Below are 24,455 nucleotides of genomic sequence, written 5' to 3'. Positions count from 1 at the left end.
TAGCTTGGTCTCCCTGACAAACACATTAATTTCCACAATAGCTTAAATATAAGAATAAAGTTTATATATAATCAACTCTGATAGATAGCCTGTTACTTATTAGAGCATAAAAGAAAAATGACAAATAGTTGTGTAGAGTTACATACTTCATTTTGGTTTCAGATTTGTGTGTCCATTTAATATATCCTACAACGTCAAATCCTGGAATGCTAGGGAAATTCAAAGAAATTGTTCTGGTTTTAAACCTAGGCACTACATTAAGAAAAAAAGAACCATAAAAAAACCTCACCAAGTGTAAACGTATGATTTGTGAAATCTTAGACTAACTAGTCTGACAATGATCCTGTACTAAAACCCACCCACCACCACAAACAAAAACTCACAAAAAGGGTGATGCAGAATGGAACACTATAGAAAGATACTAAAGTCTGAAAAGAAACTTTTTTCCCTTAAATTCAGATCATATGAAAACAAGCATACGTTGTCTGGTTTGGTTTTGTTTTAAAAAAATACCTACGTTGATGTAAAACTTATATTCACATGCATACTTCATACAGCTGCATCTCATTTCCGTAACAAACTGTCATAGTGTCAGTTGCTTTTCTATATTAAATCAGATTAACTGACAGAACCCACAGACTAATTAAGGTGGGAAAGCAGTACACAGAATGCATAAAATTAAGTTTGAACAAATATTATTCAATATTGATGATTTCAAAGAATCTAAATCTATTCACCTTTCCTAAATAAAGTGTTAGCAAGTCACTTCTTGCACTCAACAATTACATATATAGGAAAAACTTCAGATGACCGTTACAGGAAACATAAAAGAAATAAGGAAGTAGGAGGAAGCCAAATCTTAGCCAATTCGGTTTCTCTTCACCAGTACATACTATCAGCAAGTGCAATTCTGACAGTCTCATAGTTACCCATAAATGGTTTAAAATAAAAAGGTTAAATTAAAAGAAATTCCTAGAGTTCTCAGCATTTTCTTCATTCACAGTCCAGAATCTGGCTACAGTTTACTGTCTGCAAGTTTGTACCTTCTTTTAAGAGGAGGAGGTAGGGCTGATTGCTTTAAGACCCTTCACTTGGGAATTCCACTTGAATCCAAAAGGACTCTAATTTATGTGTAATATACTGTCCTAACAAAAAGATGCTTATAACAGCACAGTAGGAAACTTTCCAAACAATTTGTTCAGCAGACAGCTTAATAGCTCTCAAGCTGGATTTCTTTTTAAAAACCCAGCATATAGTTACAGGAACAAGTACAGCCTTTGCACTCTGATATGGAAATACATCACAGAAATAACTGACCAAGAAACAAATAACAATGCCAGCAAACAAGTAAGGGAATATAAGCCCCCAGAGAAGTAATTACACGCAAAATAACTAACAATCCTTTTCAACAGACATGATGCAGGTGATTCTCTCTATAAAGCAGTAATAAATGATGCAGAAATATTTCACGCAGTTCTTGTTTACATGTGATGAAAATTGGCTACAGTTCAGCAGTGCAAGAGATAACCGAAAGGCTAGAGAATGCGCCCTACTGTCAGCAAGTATGGTGACATGCTCATTGGAAAGGACATTTGGAAGTTACCTGATCACAGAAGCTATCATCAGAGTATGAAGTCACCAGTATTTCAGAGTGCTTAGTAAAGAATGATATAAAAAACAATGGCTGGAAACAGATAAAGGATTAATTCAAATTAGGTACAAAACCACAGTCTTAATGAAGAGTGCAACTGAAACACTGAAGCAAACTACCACATGCTGCAATGGTTTCTCCAGTTTCTGATGTGTTCTTACCTAGACTGGATGTCTTCTTGAAGGTATGCTTTACTTAAACCTATATTATTAGAAAAACTAAAGCAAATTTAGCAACTTCTGACATATAGAAGGTACATCACATCTATAATGAAAGTACAGAAAGAAATTAATAGACATGTCTCCTGCAATGGCAAGGTGAAGATTTGCACAGTCAGTCTACTGCATTTTGAGTATTCAAGGGAAGTTTTATTATCAGGAAAGACATAAATATAATTTTTTCATTACAAAACATGAAAAAAAAAAATCACCATTTCTAAGTACCTTGAAATAACTTTTTGCTGAACAAATTAATCTTATTTCCTGATGATTTCTTTTGAATTTCTGTGACATTGCTACCCAATCAACTTCTCTTGCCTTACCCTGAAGCCAGTTTCCTCTTTCCCAATTAATCACATCTGCTTCTCATTTTTGTTCAAAGTGTCAATAGTCAGGAATGAGTCTTAATTATCCAAGCTGCATTTGCAAGCTAACAAGACACAATTAATGAAAAGAGTTTACGGATCAGCAATGTCTACTTAAATTATTTTTTCAGCTGCTTCCATCAATTTGCTTCCTTCAGGAATCCAACTGACTGAATCACTGGATGCTCAATAGTGGCAACAGGAGGTCCAGCAACCAATTTTTTTTTTTTTTTTGTAAAAACTGAAGAAAAACATTTAACTTAATAAAAATGTCTCCTAAACTGTTTCTCAAACAATTACCAAACATACCCAAAAGACATGAAACCTGCTCCAAGTGATTCAGGAGAATTGACAGGTTTCTATAGTGCCAATATTAACCATAACAGTCACCTCCTCCAACTTTGCTTGCACACGTCTCCAGTAGCAGGAAGCCCATTTACATGTAGAAACACAGATGAAGTAAAAATAGGTAGTTCAGACTGCTAGTTGAAGACTGATTCAAAAAACAAGCAAAAGCTACAACAAAAACAGCTCTCAAGCCCCAAAATAACACAATTTTGTGGAAACCATGAATAGGTAGACTTGGTGTGCACTGGATGGCTTTTGCTGCACCCTCTGAAATATTATTCCCCATATATTTGTTCACAAAGTAGTAACATTACTTCTTCGCAAGCAAAAGCAGCGGTCAGTCCTGTGACTCTTGGTGGAGTTTATGTATACTGTATTCCATCTTATGAACTCAATGTCCTTAAGAAACTGAAAATCTCTAAACTATAATGATGATAATTTCTGACTAAAGCTAGAAAAAAATAGTTATACTTGAAAACTTTTTCTTTTCCTGCCTGGAACACCCTGTGGCAGCCAGCTCATGACCAAAATTGAGATTCTTTCAATCCCATTTCAAAGAGGTATCTACAGCCTAGCCACGCCTAGCAAATATCACTCGGATAATACTCTGAGGCCAATGACGAATTCATTATATAAAGTAATATGTACCTATCAACAATGTCTTTTTAATGGGCCATTCTGTAAGAGCACGTAATAACAACCAAGGGGGACAGGGAAAATAGACAAGCCCGACATGAAAAGAAAAAACACAAGCAACTCATACTGTCTTTCATGACTTACAGAAAAATCATTCCTGAGAACAAATTCAGTTACCTCTCAAGATAGACAGGATCAAAATGGAGTGGATTTGGAAAAGCATGTTGTCATATGTTGACAAGAATGTATATACCAACCTGGAAGACATGATTTTGGCAAGTCTAGCAGATCACTGCTTCTTCTTTGATCATATACTACTGCCCTTTCCTCAAATAATTCCCAGTGCTCTATTTATCAAGGAAAAAAAGAAGTGCAAGTTTAAGCAGCACCACACACTGCAGTGCAACTACAATGGACCTTGGGAAACCAGAACAGCACAGTTTATTCCCTTTAATAGATAAATACATCCCCGTCCCACAAAACATTGGTGTATGTATCATCATACGCTGCAAGTACCAACCAGCTCTTCTGTTATGCCCACCTGGACAACTCACATATTAATCAATGAAGTGAAAGGGATGTTAAAAGGCTCTGCAATTCTGGGAAATCTACAGTAGCTCAAAAGAGCCCTTGAGGGTCAGCAAGGAAAGGATTTACTAGTTTTCAGAGGAGTGACACACTGGCCTGATGCTTCTGCGAAATATTCTTGGAAGAAAAAAAAAAAAATCCACCACACTTCAATAAATGTAAATGTTTAAACTGTGAACTTAAGCCTTCAGTTGTCTTCAAACCTGCTACCATATGTCTTTCCTTTTTGAGTGTACTTAACATTAAAATAACATGCTTGCACTCCTCAAATAACCCATCTGCTCTTCCCTACTTCTGCTACTTTATAAGCTTGTCAGCTGCTATCCATTGTAGTTCAATTTTCAGCATAAAATTAGCAACTAATATTAAATATTTATTTTGCCTAATTACACTAATTTCAGGCATTAACCTCATCTTTAAGTTCCTCAACACTTGAAATAACAAAGGAACCCCAAACAGCTAAGATTAAGACAACAATATAATGAGTATTTCATTAAAAAACTGAACCCTGTCTCCTTTCTTTGAGAATATACTTTTGACTAACTATGAAGTAGAAACAGACAGAAGCCTTGTTTCAGGATTTCATATCATTCAAAAGACCACTAAGATATAGTTTCCTTGTGGCAAGCAGATAAAAAGACAAGAAAGAGTCATGGAAAGGAGTTTGTAAACGCACATATAACTGTACTATACATATTGCACAAGATACACGAGCCCAATGTAAACCAATGCAACACAACCACAATTACCTTGCATCACCTCAAATACACTTTCAGACTGTAATGCACATCTCTGGGACTGCTCACACATTCAGAGTAGGCAAACATTGGATGGAAATAAAGACAGACCTCAAGCCTCCCTCACAGTTAAGTTCTAGTAATTCAGGATATGCTGTGGCTCCTTCCTACCTACTCTCTTTGTATTCAGGGCAGCATGTCCCTGCTTCTGTTCCAAGTCGAGAGATGGATCATTTCACCCAGTCTCCCACGTAGTTTGACGGTTACAATTTCTGAGCTGCATCATTCTGTGGGTTAAAATCCCATCAAACTGGAGAAGAAAAGAACTTCACATTTCTACTACAGGGACAAGTTGCCTAAGGAAAGGTGGGGAAAAAACAATGTAACTTTAGATGAATTAAAATGCAGTAGGACCTGACTGAGGTTAACTATTCAGATTTTTTGATGCTGGCACTTTACTCCCACCCATCTCACTAGAGCAGGCTATTAACCTTTTCAGTATTCTTAACCCATTCAGTAATCAGTCTAGAGATCTTTTGGTCCCTGGATCAAAGCACTCTCAGATTTCAGAAGGCTTCAGAGGTTAGCTAGCATTTAAAAGCAGATTGATTGTATTACTCTGAAAAACACAACTAACTTGTTTATAAGTAGATGGTTACAACCAGGCATCTTAAGTTTACAAAAAGTTTGAAATGATAATGCTACAGATTTTCAGCAAATATCTTGCATTTTTATAATTTCTCAAAAACATTACTGCATATCTATTTCATTTTTAGAATTTCACCAACAGTTTTTCCTATACCTCTTAAGGTCTCAGAGCAGATTGCATATTTCTGCTGCCAATATAACAAAGGAAGAACAATCAACTCTCTATTCAAAGAAAATCTTTACCTTGCTGCTAACAGCACAATGTTACATTTGCTCATTCCTTCCACTCCTTTAGGTAATGACAGGCCACAAGTCTTTGGCTCTGAGAAATTTCTTTCTGCTTACTGACCTAGAGGTGCATGGGGCAAAATAATTTTCTGATTGGCCACGTTTGTTCGGCAACTTCCTAGCTTTATGGGGCTAAGAAGGTTAACGCTAATTTAAGATACAAAGGTATGCTTGCTATATGCCTCAAATAGTGACCATGAATTCTAGGAATGCATCAGATTTTCAGGTTAAAAACTGACAGGCAACGTATTTATTAACTGACTATAACAGAAGAGTGCTGGAAAGTATCCATTTCTCAGCATGACTCACAGTGTATTCTATGACTTCCTTGCAACCCCTGGCATTTTACAAATATGTACTATTATAAACTTCTGTAAAATTTAGGATTCTTTACAGAGAAAGGCACAACAAAAAGAACATAGAGCTGTGAACAGGGGAGGACAACAGTCAGCACAGCAATGCAATTGCAGCATACAGAGGTATGTGGATAAGAACCACCAAAAAAAAATTAGAAATAACATGAATCACAAGCCCTATGTTTTACTTTAATATTTTCCAACTACAGAGATTTATTATGCTGCAAAGCTACCAAAGTATCATTTTGCATAAGGCTGAGGTAATGGATTCATTCTAAGCGAAATACAAAGAAAAACAAGAAAAGTCTTGTACTATTTAGCTTACTGGGATCGCATACATAACCAAAAGATAAAACACAAAACATGATGATATTTGAAGTGTTTAAAAAAAGCCAATAAAATACCACAGGCAAATAATCAAATGTTGCAAGTATATCCAAGAATTAGCAAGCCTTAGAGGAACACAAGAGGATCTTCCCAGCTTGCTAGGAAGTACCGTGAGACTGTGCTGTTTACAGAAGGTGCAGAACAAGAAAACAGAATCATCAATACACTAAGCATTTGTGGTTTATATTTTATATACGTGCACATACATGTTTTCAACCATTTCAAGAGCACTAGATACAGTGCACAAGAGCAGATTGTAAACTTGAGATTTTGCTGATAAATCCTTACATGAATGAATAAATCCATATTTATATTACTGACCAGGTGTGTTTGGCTGTCAGTATCAATTGCAGAGAACACACAAGGAATCTCAATCATATCCTTGACTTCTCTGGGAACCAGAAGTAACCTGACAGCACTAAAACAAGGCTATAAAAGACTATCTAGATACACATACAGCTGTGTTTCACCTTGGATACTTCAGCAAATGTTGCCACGTCTGCTGGTAATTCCTACTGCCAAGATACTGCTCTAAAATATCCTTATTTGTACCAGTAGGCTGTAACAGTATACTATATCACCACAGTGTTTGTATTATACAACAGGACTAATAATTTAGAACCACTACTATGACCCATATGATTAATACACATATGGGTCATATACACACATATATATTAATAGATCCATTCTTTTTAAAACAACTCAGGAAACATGTTTAACCACAAGATGGAATTATAAACAAGTATGGAAGCATATCTGAAAAACCTATAAACACCTCACAAGAGTAAGTTTAAACATTTTACTCAATGATCATTTGTCGTCTTATTACAATAGGGAGAACTGCAGTTCCAGAAATACTTCTAGACTACTATTATTCTGAGAGATATAACACCTTCTTCTTTGTCATTTACATTGCTACTGAGTGGCAGAAGATGAACCAAGAACAGACAAAAGATGGCAGATCATGGTGCTTCGAACATATTTGTTTTTAACAATAATAGGGTATAAACTTAGGTAGCTGATACTTCAATTGCCTCTCAAACCATGACTTACTGACAGGTCCCTCAGACCTGAGGAAAGCACAGGCGGGTTTGGGAGAGGAACTGCTAGATAGTTCTGAAATCATGAAGCATATGTGGAAGTCCCTAATAAGGCCAGAGAAAAGTTACACGTGTGTGGATAAACTAGGAAGTGAGAAACAGCTAGAGGCACAAAAGCAGTTGCACAGAACTGAGGTGATATAAACAGAGGGCCAGGACAGACCCATGAGGGAAAATGCAACTACTTTATACAGACAGCCAAAAGCAGGCACGAAGTGTCAGGAACAAGAAGGAAAAACACTTTAATCCCTATTTTCAAACTAATAATTCTTAAAGAAATAATGTTTCTGGTATGTTGATATAGTAACAACTTAGGATACAGGCTAGTTATTTAAAAGTTAAGGTTGAGATACTTCAAAAAATTGTCTCAATAAGCATTTAGGATATTTGCAATACAATGAATTACAACCTTGGTGGCTGTTGGTAAACCATCAGAATAGAACATTGGAAGTTAATGGAAGCTGTCCCTGAGATATTTCGCTGTGAATTGTTTCATTAGATTTTCACAGGAAAATAATTTTTAAAACTTGCAAAAGTACAAGATCCAAATGTATTTTACAATATACTTAACATGAAGAATAAACACAAAGAATTACTTCTTTCTTAAACAAGAGAACATCTACCAAATACGCTTCTTCCCTGTTTACTTGTTTAGCCAAATTCACGTGACTGGTTCTTATACTGGCAAAAGAGGTGATTCTCTGTTATGATGTATTTTACGCGATAGATTCCACACAATATGCACAGAGATATCTATAGGATGGGACAAATCTATCCTAGCTAATCATAAAGTCCTTTTTATCCTTCCCAGAATATTGCATAAAAAAAGAAGACAGAAAAAATACTCTAAAGCATGCAACGGGAAGAAAAGCTCTAAACAAAGAGTCTGCAGAAAAAAGACAAAATACAATCAACTATCCAGCTCTAGCCTTCCTTCCAAAACCAAATCCTTAATCACTATTTAACAAGACTTTACTAAAAAGCAGACTTCCATTTAATGGGCAGGAGGGAACACTGTTGGAAAAAAAGCCAGACCAGTCTTCAAATCTATCCCCTCTTGAAATGGAGGAGATGAGAATCTAAGAAAAAGAAATATGAGAGAAAGTGTAGAAAGCAAACATGACATTCACTCACATAAAATTTTCTGGATATTCACTCAAGGCCATATCAATGATATTCAAAGCATCATGATAGTGTTTCTGGGCTGATAGCAGGAGTGCAAGGAGATGAAGAGAATTGGCATCATCTCCTTGTAGTTGCAGAGCCTGACGAACATAACCCAAAGCTTCTGGTATCTGATTAAAAAAAAAAGGCAAAAAAAGAAAGCACCACTATTAGAAGTATTGCCTACTACTTGATTGCACGTCCATAAAATTTTCACAATATTTACCTGGATACCATATAGAATTATATAGACTCCTGTAAGACACTACTTAGAAGTTTAAAATGGACCCGATGCTCTACAGTGAACAGTAAAAATTAAATAATTTTTTAGCCCTGAAAAATAAGATACAAGTTTTAATAAGACGGTTCCCTTCAGCCCTTTGAAATATTCACTTACTATTCTTTTTCAAGTATTGGTTGTATTTCTATATGATTTTGAAAATATTTTAATTGTAATATATTAACTAAGATGTACAGCTAGACTGCAACAGTAACTTTTCTTCACATGGAATTTAATGATCTCCTCAGCTGCGCATGCTTTTGCTCAAAATAAGTACACTAGGTGTTAAAAACAGGGAATTTAATTAAGCAACATGAGAAGTTTGAAATGCAAAAGTACAGTCATAGGCTGCTACTGAAAAATATTTTGTGCTATTAAAGTAACAATCCATTCTACGCTAATGTGACACAGTCCAATGTCTTTGCTACTCATTAGCAACAAAAAGTAGTCCCCCAGAGTCTGTAAACTGCTGTGCTCAAAACTACTTCCTAAAGTAAACGTGACACAGGAAAAGGCTTACCATGACGTATACAAAACCGCTCCACGTTATCCAAATTCATGTGATGTAGGGTAGACCCATAAATCTCTTAAACATAACAGCTGTACAAGTTGGACTGTGCTCTGATCTCTTTTACAGCTTTACAATATTTTCCAGCTTTCTTAGACACATTTTTGTAATTTTGTTCACAATAACCAAACCTCTGATGAGCATTCAGAAAAGGCAGAGATCTCAGGAGATACTCAAGACTTAAGCACTGTCAGGGATCATTAAGATTAGATTCAAGAGTCTCACTCTCCAGATCACCAATCTGAGCAGAGATGACACATAATAGATAAAAACAGGGTGAAAATTGATTTTTCTTTTTTCTCTCTATCCAGCAACACACTATAAATGCTGAAACAAATAAATTTAATGACTTCTGTCTTATTTCCTAGAGCTGGAAATACTGTGGCAGAACTCTGGAAAAGTGTACAAGACTGATGGCTTTCAGAGAGACTATTTCAGGGATTTCTTCCATAGATATGCCTATATGCACAAGGACAACCAGGTTTTTATTGAAGAAGTCTTCATCTGTATCCATCAACAGATACAAATTCTAATCTTCATATGACAGTGTGAGGTGCACTTTTAAAACCCAACTAACCTGTCTCGATATGGCAAGCTGCAGCGCCAAGTAAAATGCTGCCAGATGATCTGTTGGAGACAAACTGTGAGCCCTTAAAAACAAAACAAAACCAAAAACAGTGAGTTTTTCCCCTGCTAATACAGGTTAGACATACACAAATGCATATATATTCACGCACCTATATTCAGATCTCTTCACGACACACATGCTCATATTTTGACAGAAGCAGTGTTCATTACAGTGAGTCTTCTGTCACTTTTAACAGAAAATAGTTATGTCTCTTTTAATAGGAATTATGTAATTTCAGTATAAATCTTAAAAATTAGTAATACAAAATTACTCTTCAATTAAAATATACTCCTAAACAATTGTAAAAAAACCACAAACGAACAACAACCACCACCAAAAAAACCACCACAACAACAACAACCAATTCCTCAAAACAACATGCCTTCAAAGACAAGAATTACATCATCTGCACAAGAAGCACACAAGCAATCACACCACCCCTGACCAGGATGCTTCTGAAGCACAGAACTCAAAGAAGAATGGTGGCAGCAAAGTAGATCAGAGTTTTGTTCATTTTTCAGACTCCCAAAGTTTAAGCACAATTTCAGTCCCACACACTAAGCCTCTTTGGAAGCCAGTTACTTCTTGGCTTTGAGATTAATTTAGCAGAGCACCTTGCTATGTAGCAGTGTAAAAGAAATCTAGGCTAGACAGCTTCTTTGTCATAGCCGTATATAGTAAAAGGCAGCATAAGATCAGACTCATCATGAACCTCTGTCTTCCCAAGTGTAAAGAGACAGCTCCATTAGTTTAGCAACTACACCCAACACATATCGAGGTACCTTAAGTTATTAGGAGATAGTTTCATACTTTGTTAAATTTATCTCTACACTGGAGATTGGAATAAAAAAAAAAAAATTCTAGTGAAGTCCAGGACCAGGGGGTTTTTTTAAATTTAGTATTGCTTGATTTGTGAACCTAAGTGAGAACAAGAGATTTTAACTTGGAGAGTACTTGCTCAGTCACCCAAGCTTCAGCTAGTGAAAGAATGAAGCTGTTTCTATTTATCGACCGTTTGGTGAGTTCTGTGAAACTTCGATTCACACCAACCACAGGAGAAGCACTGAAAGTCTTCCAAAATAATAATAATAATTAAAAAGTTAGTGAAACAAATATCTCCTAAGCACTGTGCAAAGATGGCAACAAGCACCTTCTCAGATGGCCACTATCACAAACTGGTAGCCCTGAAATCCGGCATAGGCGAGGTCCAAAACATAACTGTATTTCTTCAGGAATTGGTCCTCTAGGTAAGTGATTAAAAATCTCCCCCTTCACAAAAAAAAACCCAAAACAAACAAACAACCCCTGCCCTGCAAACCACAAACAAACAAAAAATCAAACACCACCAAAACACAACACACACACCACACAAACAAACACCACACTTGGCAGATCAAAATACTGAGCCCACTACAGCTACTCATTGTATAAATGCTGTAGGAGTTGAATGGAGAATTTCAACTTCCACCTCCCGGAAAACATTTATTTTTAAGATGTGGGAAGAGAAAGTGGGCATGACTTTGGTATGCTGACCATAACGTACACTCTGTGGTAACAAATTTTAGGTAACGTCCTATACTTATGTCATCAACATAAGGAACAAGCAACATTATCAACCATACGAAATGTATTCCCAGTACAGCTGATATATCAGGTGTGAGTCTGTCTATGAATACAAGTGGGGAAACATGTTAATATGCAGGACAATCACCTTTCAAAATAGACTTTTTGTCTTCTCAGAAGTTATCTACGGGATTTTTGACATGCAGAAGCTCTGTTCCTTTCAAGGGCCAAACCATTCTATTCAAGATCCTGCATGGAGCCCGAGCTACTCATATTAGCAATATCACTAACAGCAATATTAGCAATTCGCTAGAGTTTTCAAAACATATACTGTGCACATTACTAAAGCCTCCAAAAGATATTTTAATTTAAAGCCCACCTACAAGTTTATCCTGAGAAAGGCCAGCAGAAAGGTTGAACATATAACTTAACATCAATACCCTGGGACATGCACTTAAAAATACAAACCATCATTTCTAAGAGGTTGTATCAACTGGAAAAAGAAAAGAACAACAGAACCCCCAAAACAACAGAAAGATGCATGTAAAATCTGATGCAAGTAACCTTCATGTTCCCAAGACTTTCTGTGTATACATTTATATTCTGCTAGTTAGCACAAATATTTCAAAGCTCTATAACACTACAAAACTGAGGTTCCACTCAACTGATATAGCTAAAGGACATCTGAAGAGATGCCAGATATGTGTTTAGATTTCAGCTGGCACTATTCACTGATAGCAAGTCTTTGAAACAGAACAGTTAATAAGGTATCAAGAGGCTTATTGTTCAGCTGTAGAGAATGAAACAGAAAAGTTCCTGGGTGAAAGACAACATAATACAACTGAGCAACAATATTGGAATAGAGAGTAGGAAAGAGTAATTTTGCAGTGATAAGAAGCTAAATATTGTTTGAAAAACAGTTGTCCTAACCTACTGTGTACTGCCTATTCTCTTTTAATTCAGACCACTTATTCTTTTTCTAGAGCAACTTAATAAAATAATACCACAATAAGCAGTATGCTACCTATACAACCATCCTCATATTTACGGTGGTCAAAACATGCTGCACCACCTCAAACCTCAGTAAATGGAAATTTTCCAGACAGATCGATAGCAGGGAATGACTCTCAGAATTTTGGGCATCACTAGACTAAACAGGAGGGTAGAGTCAGCAGGCACTGAACTGGAATGGACTAACTTCAGGGTATGGTCCATTTCATCCCTTGCTGTTTCAAAGAATCAGCAGAAGAAAGCAAATCACTATTAGAACTATCAAAACTAGTGAATGGGTAGAAATGGCAAGAAATGGTTAGCACAGTATTTTTGAAACACTGATGATTAAGTCAGTGGCAAGAGGTATGGCTAAGGAAGTGAGGTATAAACTAGGAAGTGGAAAGTTCAGTTTCAACATGAAGAAAGAAGGCTGAAATAATAAAAACTATTGAATCATTAAGGAACAGCAAGAGCAAAGATATGTTAAAACATATTTACATATAGAGGAATCGTTAAGACAGAAAAAGGAAGGACCAATACATACCAGCCTCACTCTAAAGTTACCTGCAACACACTTTTTCAGCCCTGTCCCCTCAGATACAAAGTCACCAACGAATATCCCAGACTTGCACAACTCAGTTTCCCCGAAGCATTCAGGCCTATCTCACCAAAGTAGGGTTTTCGAGGGTATAAAAACATAAAAAGAGACATATTTAGATGTTGCAGCACTTCTGCCAGCTTTGCCATCAAGATTTGTTTCTTCTATAATTCGATATGTTCACCTGTTTATCGTTATTTCTTTGGCAGCGCCAAACCCTCGAGACTGAACTCCTGTCAGCCAACAGCACTATTTCTGTCTAAGGCACCTGGTAGATGGGGCATTTGCACTGTCACTGCCTACGCTGTTGAATGTCTAGGTAGAATTTTTGCTTTGTTCCCCTAGCTTACTACCTTACTACCTGCATTTCACCCCTCATCCACAGCAGCAGGACCTCCATTATTACTCTGCCTCTACAGAGATAATTGCAAAAGCCTGGTATATGACCTGATCAGTGACCAGCTCTTCTAGAAACACTGTCACACTTGAAACCTTGCATCATACCCTTTTCCCTTCTAGATCAGAACAGAATACTCCTTTGAGCAAATATTTTACACTATAGAGCCAGACAAATGTCTTTAAAATGAAATAAAAGCAAATTCTTAGAAATCAATTTAGATATTTTCTGACAGAAAATGATGAAGTAAATGCTAAAGAAATACATTCTGTACTCATGAAGGGAGAATCCCAGAGGTGAAATCCTCATTACACAATCTTTTACAAGTCCCTCTTTTTAACACATAAAGCTTTCCACTACATACAGCAGAACGAAATGAAAAGATTAACACCCACTCACCTCTGAAATGCAAGAAGAGCCTTTCTCTGCAAGACCTCTTGCATCCCTCGCAAAGACGCTGAAAAGGATATACTTAATCAGCGACATGCAAGATCAAGAAACTTCATTCCACATGCTCACTGAAGAAGTTTTAATAGAATGACTGAAATAAATGGTTGCACACACAAGCTTTAAGTCTAGCATTCTGCTAGGTATCCTTTTTTAGGAAACATGGGAATTTCCAAATGTGAATGTTTATTCTTATCTTACCATCAGTAGCCTGCAGACTGTAAGTCAATCCCAGTGCCAAGTAGCCCTTTGCTTTGAACTCTGATGTTTTGTCCCCAAGATCAACAACTGTTTTGGCAAATCTTTCAGCTTCTTCCAACTGAAAATATTATGAAACATCCATATAAGTCTAAAACTAGCTAAAGCTTACATTATAATGAGAAAAAACACAAAAGTATGTGTATTATGCATACTGAGTCTTGACATCTCAGCCATGACTGCTTTTAAGGACCTATGGTTGAGAGAAACTCTAGCACATAACACATAGATCATTCTAAACTTACTGTGGTTTTGGGCCCCCCCCTCTTTTTTTTTTTTTAATAAAAATGCATTTCTGGTCCATATATGTAATATACCATTTTTTGCATTTCATAAATAGTATTCTTCCCCCATGAACTATTTCTTTAGGAAAATCAGTTACAAGAACTACGGCTCCAACCCTGCAGAAAGAAACACAGCCATGCAGAACCCTGCATCACATGCAGCATTGCTGAATGTGTGCAAACTCACAAATAGAGAAATATGTAAAAGATCAGGGTTTAACTGCACACCTACACTAACACACTATTTAACAATCTAGAAAGAAAAAAATAACATTTGAATCCATTCCAGTAAATGTAAATGCTAAGCACAGTAAGCTACTCCATATGGAGTCAATCCACAGGGAACAACTTACAGAACTAGGATCTACAGTAATTACTAAGACAATATTTTTGTCAGCCTCAACAAGTCACATTTCTGCCACTGCTCTATTTTCTTGATTTATGATTGTGACCATTCCCTCTTCTTTTCCTCCTTTTTAGATGATGCTCATTCTTTTAAAAATTACACATGTATCTTGAAAACCACTCAATGATTTTTGATGACCTTAATGGTTTTTTTGTGCAGATATGCCAATTTCAAGGTTATCTAAAATACAACTCAGGTAACACTTTTTAAAAAGACACTGTACCTACCATGAATTCATCAACTTCAGCTGTCTGCAAGCATGGTATCACCAGAAGACTGTCTTGAATGTAAGACATTTGTCTCATTATCTTCCAAAAAAAGCTATTTTCCTCTTGCACAAGGAATCAGAAGTCTAACTTGCATTTTTAGTCTGTCTGCCAATGTTTCAATTTCTAATATATTTTAGCTGTGCCTTAGATCAGTATAAAGATACACAACCTTGATAAACATAATAATTGCTGTCAAGTATTTTAAATTAGCTATGCAAACACGGCTGCACATGTGCTGTATCTGTGCTATATTTTCAGAGATGACCAAGATTTTGTTCCATCTTAGCACAGCCCTTGCTGAAAAGACAGAGTGCCAAAGCTTACCCAGTGGAGAGATCCCATACAGAGCTTTGCAGCAAGGAGTGGAATAGTTGCATCATCTGGTTTCAAACGTATACATTCCTTCAGGACTTTAACAGCTCGAGCAGACTGTTAAAAACATTTTCCATTGAAATTACTAAAAGCATAAATATGTTTCACAGATAGAGGATTCCTATTTCCATCATTTACTTTATTTTTCCCATGTGAAGAAGACATTACTAAACATCTTATTGACAATTTGTCACAATGCCTCACACAACTGAAACACAAGACTTGAGGCACTGCTGTTGACATTGAACCCCTATGAACTATCTTTAAGTGTCCCCAGTGAAACATTTGCTCAGAATGTTATTCCAAAGGCACACGATTCAGAAAACAGTTTGGAGATGCCTTTAAAACTCTGCTAGGCCTGTAAGCTCCAACGTTTGAGCCAGGCAAATGGAAGAGAAGGAACAGGACAGAGTCTTCAGAACAAGCAGTGGTTTAGTGCTCTTTGGGAATTACAGCAGCACTTAGGAACAGCTCTGATGAAATACTGTATAACAGACCAGCACTGCTCCTCTTTCCTTCATTCATTTGCCTCCACCCAATCACAGTTTAGAAGATAACTCTAAGAAAACAGAGAATGGGAAGAAGAATCAAGCCTCTTCAGAACCAGTGTGCTTCTAAAATTTTTTTCTAAGGAAAATATAAATCATTGTTTTCCCCCATACTGAAGATAAACAAATTACCCCCATTGAGAATGATCTTTTAGAAAATTAGTATTATTTACATTACATAATGAATGTGATTTGTTTTCCATAACATGACAAGGAAAAGCAAAAAGAACTGAAAATGGAAAATTGCATCTGATACACCTATTCCCAAGTTATATAGAATTTCTTTAAAATCCAACTCAATTTAATTGCACAGAATATGCAGTCTCAAAGAAAGTAGTATTAAGAAAAAGATAGTCAGAAATTCCCAAAGAAGGAAAAAAACCAAGAGCATCATGAAATAGCACTAATTTGTTCATCAAAATAGCACTTAAACAAGGTTGTTACTGGATAATTTGGTCTGGCGTAATTCACCACTTATATTCAATTACCTTAGCTTAAGCTTGTTGACAAGATAGTTCTTATGATCACCTTTCAGTCTTCCTAAATTAGAAACTATTGAAATAACAACCTTCTTTGTACAGCGCTAGGCATAATAAGTTCAAGAGGACAGTGTACTTAACTGATTCAAGGATTAGAATTATTTTCAAAAACAGTACAGTTTAAAATTATGGAAGTGTCAAAAATTGTTATCAAAAGCCATCAATACAAGAATTACATCCAAAAATTAAGACTTACTTTTCCTGCTGCCATCAAGGACAATGCAAACTGATACCAGAGATGGAACTCTTCAAAGGCAAACTTCATGGCTCTTTCTAAACACTAGTTTTGGGGGGAAAATTGTTATTGAAGGGTACACTTATTAAGAAAATATACTAGTATAAAATTTTTCTTATAGACTCATACCTAAAATACACGTAGTTTAAAATTTTAATCATTTAAATAGGTTAAGTGAAAACAGCTGCCAGACTCTACATGGAAAAAAAGAATTGAAAAGAAAATTGCTTTCTCATTTATTATGTTTGTTTAAATACTTCTGCTGGTACTGTCCTATTTAGTCTGAAAGAAGGAACGATAAATATAACCTTACTGAAGGTATCACCTGCAAAAGGCAGATGTCTTGAGTGAAAAGGAAAATTGTGCACACACACTTCCTAAATTGTGAACACTTAACAAGGAATGTCACCACAAGTACTTATCAGTACCACTTAAAACAGGAGGCAAAGGTTCACCTGACAGTATGATTTCTATTTTTATGAATTTTAACTTCACACTCAATATTCTGCTGAGATTTTCAACTTAACAACTGAATGCTAAAAGGAAATTAATTTACTACACTGAGATTAAAGATATTAAATTAGCATTATGTGCTAATTTTGAAGGTTTCATGTCTGCTGTTGTCAATAAGAATTATTTCATTTTCCTATGGTCATTTTACTAATCAGGCCAGCTCTAGAGAGTCAAAGGTAGAATAATTTTCTGGATTAAATTGATTTAGCAATTAACCTTCTTGTCTGCAGAGTCCAACTGCATGAAGCAGCTTTTCTGCTCCAATAGCTATAATGTATACGTTAAACCATAATATCAATTATTTTTGACATTCAAATTCAGCCTTAATATTACATAAAACACAGCCAAGTGTGTAGCGTGTTCCCACACCCTAACAGAACCTGAAGCAAAGAACAGCACTGAGGATGTAATAGAACAAATATGACAAGTGCACTTTTCTACCTATAAGTAATGTATGCTAGTATTTTTCGTACTACACAATGTCTAGTATTAAGACTATTACTAAATAGAATTTTTATTCTATGATTCTAGAGGAATTAAGTTTTAAACTACTAATTCTTTCCCATACTGTTGTTAAAAGTTCATAATCAGATCGTATATGTAGTAAGTTAATTAAATGTCTATTAAGAAAACCAACACAGGATTTCTTTTCCCATTGGACCTTCTATCAGTGGAAGCAAAAAGATCACAGCAAGAAACAAGTAAGTTATATGTCACATCTTCTCCTATTACTTTGGATACTTCACAGGGATGCCCAGGTCAGTCACGCTCCTCCACCTCCCTCCATGCATTTGGCAGAAAACACAAGTTGCTAATCCCTCTCTCCCTTTCACCACCAATTAGTACAACTATGTTGCTAACCTGAGTACCTCTAAATGAAGGAGAATGAATTCAGGCTTATCTTTTCAAATACACTTCCAGATACAACACACACTACCTGTTTTGATACCAGTGTTTTACATATGATTTAAGTAATTTCAGCACTTCTTCAGAGCTCTGACCTACAGCAGCCAGAAAATCCCAGACATTCACACAAACAAGTGCTGCACGGAAACTTAACATCTAAAGTCAAAATAGGTTTATAACTTTTTAGGCTGCCTAATCATACCTTCTTCTCCCATTTTTACATACTCAGATATGTATGCATGTGCATTAATTATACAGAGGTACTCATTCACAGTTAGAAAAACTAAAAAATTTTCTAGGCCTTGCTTAATTAAAAATTAACTGCCAATTCTAACTGGCAGAAAATAAAGTTGGAGAAGTTGATGCTTTATGTTGTTACAATTTTGTAATTAGAGGGACACAGGACACAATTGTACATTATTCTAAAAGGCTCGAGTTTCAAAATACTAACAATCTATTTACCGTTCTTTTTTCCTTGACTCCAAGTTCTATTCATTCAGTATGAAATGTGACAAATTGTCATTTTTTGTCTTCCTAAGATCACAAAGCTGGTGGTTAGCATGTGTGGGGGCAAGGGGTATATGTGCACATATGCATATGTGGCTGACATAACAACATGGACACCTCATAAACTGGGTTCTTCTGAACTAAGGAACAACAAGGAATTTCTAAGAGCAACAGGCTCCATCGAGAGATGAATGAGAAATACATAACGAGCAGCAGTACCCTGAAAAACTGCAAGTTAAGGTAACATTCATAGTAATGGCAACTGACTTAACTAATTGAAAACACATTCAGTATAATCACTCTCCTGAAAGGCAGAAATGCAGCTGTTGATATTGCCTGATAAATAATCACAAGTCACTATATGGACAGGTGATGTTGAGTGCACTCCTGAATTCTGTTGCTTAGCACTACAGCCTCCTCCTGAAAAGAATATGCTTGAACTTAAATGGTTGAAAGACGCATATCTAGGAAAATTTCTAGTCTGGAAACATCTCTCCTAGTAGGGCACCAATAAGCTAAATATGTCATATCCTATGAAGCTTAAACAACTTGACAACAGTCAGAGTACTTTTGTGTAGGAGAGAATTATGACAGTAGAAAGTTCCTTGATCTAGTTGAAAAAGCTGTAAGAAATTGAAAGCCCATGGTATACAGACTGATGTAAAGACATGGCATAAAGAAATGAGACCTTTTCAGTTAAGAATGTGACTCAGCATTAGAATAGTTTAACAAGTACGAGACAGATTTTGGCCATTTAATGTTCTTATATCGCAGTTAACTACTTCTGTAAGTAATCAGCTATAGCTAAACCAGAAGATGGTAACAAGATATTGGAACTGGTGTGTGAATACCATGTCCACAGTTAGAATAATGGTGCATTCTGACTTGAAGCTGTAACAGCTCCACTAAAGCAATCAAAATTTGCTCACAGAGAATGAAGCTGGCAAAAAAAATTACATGCCTATTACATAACTGAAGATAACATTTTTACATTTCTGAATTTGTGTTTATTGTAATACTTAGTATTACAATATATAAGTATTATATCAACAAATATTATATGTAAGTATATTAAGTTATTAAAGTTTCAGACTAAGGGCTGCAGGATTTGAGGGCAGATCCCTCTAACCACTCCCTAAACTGTAAGAGCTTCTCAAAGTCTAGGTTTTCCACTGTGCTTTGGATGACAAGAACTGGAACAAATGAAATGTTCTGATCATTTCTTGATAAGCTCCTGCTGCACCTCTGTATCTAGAGTATCCGTATGCTCAAGTAAGTATAGTCTAATTACATCAGGTCTTCATAAGATATTTTTTCATGTTCAGAATAGTTACATCATGGACATATAATAAATACATTTAAATTATTCTGTATTGAAAAATATTTATCAAACATGTAAGAACTATCTTCTGTTTTTCAAAGAGAACATTTTGAAAGAATATATATACAATTTTGATGGAATATAACTACAAAGATGCTAGATCCAGGTTAAAAAAGAACAAGACAAGACCTTAAAACAAGCCTTAGGTAGACTTGAGGTGTCAAAGCTCAAAGCAGTGGCTAAAAACCCTCAACAAAGAAGCTGGTCAAACATGAAGACTTTTTAACTTTCCAGATACTTGTGCTTCTGCTTTTTTCTCTAACCAAGATTACCACCAGCACAAGCAATTTCTAAAGGGCACTGAAATCCAAGATGCAAGCCAAGTCAAAACATCTTCCATTAGTTAGAACATTCAACTGTGCTCAAAACACAGCAGGAAAAGGAAGAGGCTGTGGTACTTGTCTGTCAGCTCCATGGGCTAAACCAGTCACACAAGCAGCGAGGGAAGCAAACTCTGAGCTCTTCTCCAGGTGACTGGACTATCAGACTTTCCTCCTACCCTTCAGGATAATGTCCTAGACTTCAAGATACAAGGCTAAGAACAGAGATACCTCTAGATTTCTTGGTGAAGACAAAATACTTTATTAAGAAAGGCAAAAGAAAAAAAATCACATAAGAAGCAGCTGTGTCTACTGTGACATAAATGCTACCCAAAGTCTCCCAAAGGAGACAGTGGAGGAATCCCAGGAACTTGTAATGTTCCCGTTAATATAATGGTGGTTTAATGTAAAGCAAACAAACAAACAAACAAAAACACAACACCAAAACAAAAAACAAACAAGGCAAACCACAACCCAAAACAACAAAACCAAACCCCAACCAACCAACAAAATCCACACACACTAAAAAAAAAAAAAAAAGCCAAACCAAAAAAAAACCACACCAAAAAAAACCCACCACAACACCACAGACAAAATTAAAGAATCAGAATTTGAACCCAGAGCTACACTACCCCTTCCTAGTTGCTAGGCTAGTATATAAAAAGGAAACACTGGCAGCTGCTTAAGGAAAAAAGAAATCAGAGTTACATTTTCAAGCTCCTTTTTTTTAGTTTTGTTTTTACAATACTTGTCCACAACTATCCTTTAAAAAATTCTAGGCCAAAATATATGGGGACTCATCTCTTACAACTTCAGTGCAACCACCTAAAACTCCATGAAGGTGATAGTGTCTTTAGTGGCAAGTAAATGGAAATATCATTGTTTAGATTATGTTGTAGGGTCACAGTCCTGCATGAGCTTTCATTCTCATTGGTTTTGTGAAGGCTTTCCATTGTACTGATTAAAACTGACTTGCATGGACAACTTGCAGCTCTGAAGTACTTTCAAGAAGAAAAATAACCAAATTCAGAGCTTAACATCACAGGAGATGCAGATTAAAGGTTGGCTATTAACATACACCAGAGAAGAACCAGGATGGGTTTTTTAATTTTTATCTTAATAAAAGTCCTCTATTATGGTAAAGAGAAACCATTTCTCAGCAAATCAATCCCTGGCTATGCCTTTCTACCACACATGCTGAAGTATTCTTTCTGGATACCAAATATTAGTCACTGTCAGCAACAGTATCATGCTGCTGGGTGAGCACTGTTTGGAGCAGCAGAGAGATCTGCTCTGCCCAAAGAGCTGTAGTTGTTTCTCAGGTATAAACCTGTTAACAACACTTGAAAATTTCCTGAAGTCGTCATCACAATCTAATAAAACACATACAAGTTGCATAATCAAACACCAGACATTCGAGACAGAGAATGAACTTTCCTACAGACCTGAAAAAGTAATAATTTCCATTTTACTAACTACAAGGACTTTGGAGCACTCCAAATATTCTGATGTGCAAAAGACAGTTTTCTTTTGAAATAAAACATCACAAAGCCTTTTTCTAGGTATTTATATCTATGACTTATATCCACAAAATCTTTTGCCATTCCTTCCTGCTGTCTCTATTTAATGTGTATCCTTTTAAGCAAATCTGTGCCTCTCCACCTAAAAACCAGGAGAATTGCTGTGCCATTCAACATTCATTACACCTTTCACACAATATCTGTGCTTGACCACCTCAAGTCACTTGCATAAATTCAAACAGGAAACTTTTTGGAGTGGAAATCACCTACTATATTTATACAGTAGTCAGAACAATAGCGTCCTATATTTGTTTAGCCCAGAAGTACTACCACAACTAACCTGATTAACAGAAATAAGCAATGAAGACACAGTTGAATATTCACTACTATCAACAAACCTCTGAGAGCATTTCATATTGGCCTCTTCTTCCCAAAGCTATAGTAAGTAAATCATAGACTACAGATGCACTTTGCAAACTGATGATACGATCATTTTTGTGTTCTGGTATTCTGCTCAGTACAGCATCACGGTTGGCCTGAAACATACCAGGAAAAAAGAAACAAAGTCAGCATTGTAACTCAACCTATATTTTCACTCAAGTAACTACTGTTCTATTCAGACTGACAGTCAGCATGTGATAGAGGTGCTACAGAGAGATAGTAACTGCTACTAATTTATAGATAGCAAGAATCACCAACTTTATACAATAATGGAAAGATTTATGTTTCTATGTCAATCTGGCTTTAATTATTTTATTCTAATTACATAAACTTGGCAAAGTATTTAAAACTATTGAAGAGTTCTCCAGAAAACAAATAAGGGTAATATAATGTGTTTTAAAATTGAAGTTTATTTTTGTATGCAAGTAAAACATATTAAGAAGGATCTTCAAATCTTCTATTCCATTTTTTGTAAAATAAGGCAACCAAGTTCTTTTCGTAACATTCTGACGCTATCCTCTCACTTGTGAGCGGTAACCTGCCCAGGATAATCACACCATCACCTTCGGGAGTTACTAGTGAGAAGCAAAAACTGCCCCTGGTTCTGAGCACAGGTTTGGAATCAGGCCACGTTTGTAGGAAGGCTTTGTACTTTCAGTCCTGTTTTGTGAAAGGCACATTGCAAACCTAATTCCTTAATTAAGAGTTTCCTTTTGAGCAAAAGAAGTTGAGCTAGAACTGGATTAAATGAATTTACCACGTCCACAGAGAAATCCTGTTAAAGAGCAAAGGATAAAATTCAGGTCTCCCAGTACCTAAGACTACCTATATCCACCTACCCAGTACTGCTCCCACTATACCATCACGCCTCTGAAGATACTTTACCTTGATATCTTACATATTTGTAGATTTCTTCACGTTTAGTATTCCCATTGGTACAAATGCTAGTGTATCTGGTAGTCTGAAGTCAGAAGTTAAAGACCCTCCTCTCTCTTCCTCCCCCTTTTTTTTTTTCTTTTAATTACACAGGGCATGGCCCCCTTAATACATTTACTTAAATACACTAAATTTTAATGGACAGCTTATTTCCCGTTTTTCTGAGGGGAAGAATGACAGACATTAAGGGCTAATAAATGGTTTTTCTCTGCTTTAACAGGATAATATTTTAAGCTCTGAAGATACTCAATATATCTTTAAAATCAGAATAATTAAATAATGAAATTTTCAGAGGGATACGTGGAATGTAAAATGTTCAGATATTTCAGGATTTATCAACCGAATAATCCACAGCTTGGTTTGAAAACACACACCCACACACACACCCCCCAAAACAGATATTTTGCTTTCTTTTGATCACGAAGTCTTTGGCTTTTACTTTCTATACTGCATAAATATTTAGTCAGCTTCAAGAACTTCTTCCTTTTCAACTCCACATTTAATCATTGTTTGACTAAATTCCTTGCAAGTACAGAACAAGTTATGAACTAGCACTTCTTGTGAAAAAATGGTTGACAATGCCAAAGCAGTATTATAGGAGAGGATGCCTTGTAAGTATTAAAGATATTTTATATATTCGAACAATCATTTTCTGTGTAATTATAAAACAGAATCTACATACAAACTTAAGTGCTCAGTGTTTCAGAACTGCCATGATCTCAGATGCAATAAAGTGACAACTAGTTAAGCTGCAATGTGTCAGCTGGCCACATCTACCCTATACAGACTTTAAGCCCGAAGCAAATGCGAGCTGTGTAACTTTGTTCACCAAGAAGAAAGGATATGCTCAGCCATTTACCATCGGCTGAGAATAACACATAAGGCTGAGCCCAGGAGGTGCTGACCAGTGCAACAAAGTCTAGTTGGAGGCCAGTAACTAGCAGCGTACCCCAGAGACTGACACTGAGCCCAATCCTGTTCAAAATCTTCATTACTGATCTGGATGATGGGACAGAGTGCACCCTCAGCAAGCTTGCTGATGGCACAGAGCTAGGAG

General features: G+C 36.1%; 1 protein-coding gene across 2 annotated transcripts in view; it reads right to left on the bottom strand.

Moving 5' to 3' along the window:
* The window catches only part of TTC7B (tetratricopeptide repeat domain 7B), a 143,676-nt gene that overhangs the window by 58,763 nt on the left and 60,458 nt on the right, over positions 1 to 24,455 (bottom strand). For both annotated transcript variants that reach the window (XM_065635327.1, XM_065635328.1), the window contains exons 9-15: positions 22,420 to 22,557; positions 16,836 to 16,919; positions 15,505 to 15,609; positions 14,165 to 14,282; positions 13,916 to 13,973; positions 9,915 to 9,987; positions 8,460 to 8,620 (exon numbers count right to left, since the gene is read on the bottom strand). In XM_065635327.1, coding sequence (XP_065491399.1) covers positions 8,460 to 8,620; positions 9,915 to 9,987; positions 13,916 to 13,973; positions 14,165 to 14,282; positions 15,505 to 15,609; positions 16,836 to 16,919; positions 22,420 to 22,557 — 737 coding nt within the window. The remainder of the gene's footprint in view (positions 1 to 8,459; positions 8,621 to 9,914; positions 9,988 to 13,915; positions 13,974 to 14,164; positions 14,283 to 15,504; positions 15,610 to 16,835; positions 16,920 to 22,419; positions 22,558 to 24,455) is intronic.

Source organism: Caloenas nicobarica, chromosome 5 (assembly GCF_036013445.1).
Source record: "Caloenas nicobarica isolate bCalNic1 chromosome 5, bCalNic1.hap1, whole genome shotgun sequence".
Lineage (NCBI taxonomy): Eukaryota > Metazoa > Chordata > Aves > Columbiformes > Columbidae > Caloenas > Caloenas nicobarica.
This window is presented reverse-complemented; position numbering and strand designations above follow the sequence as displayed.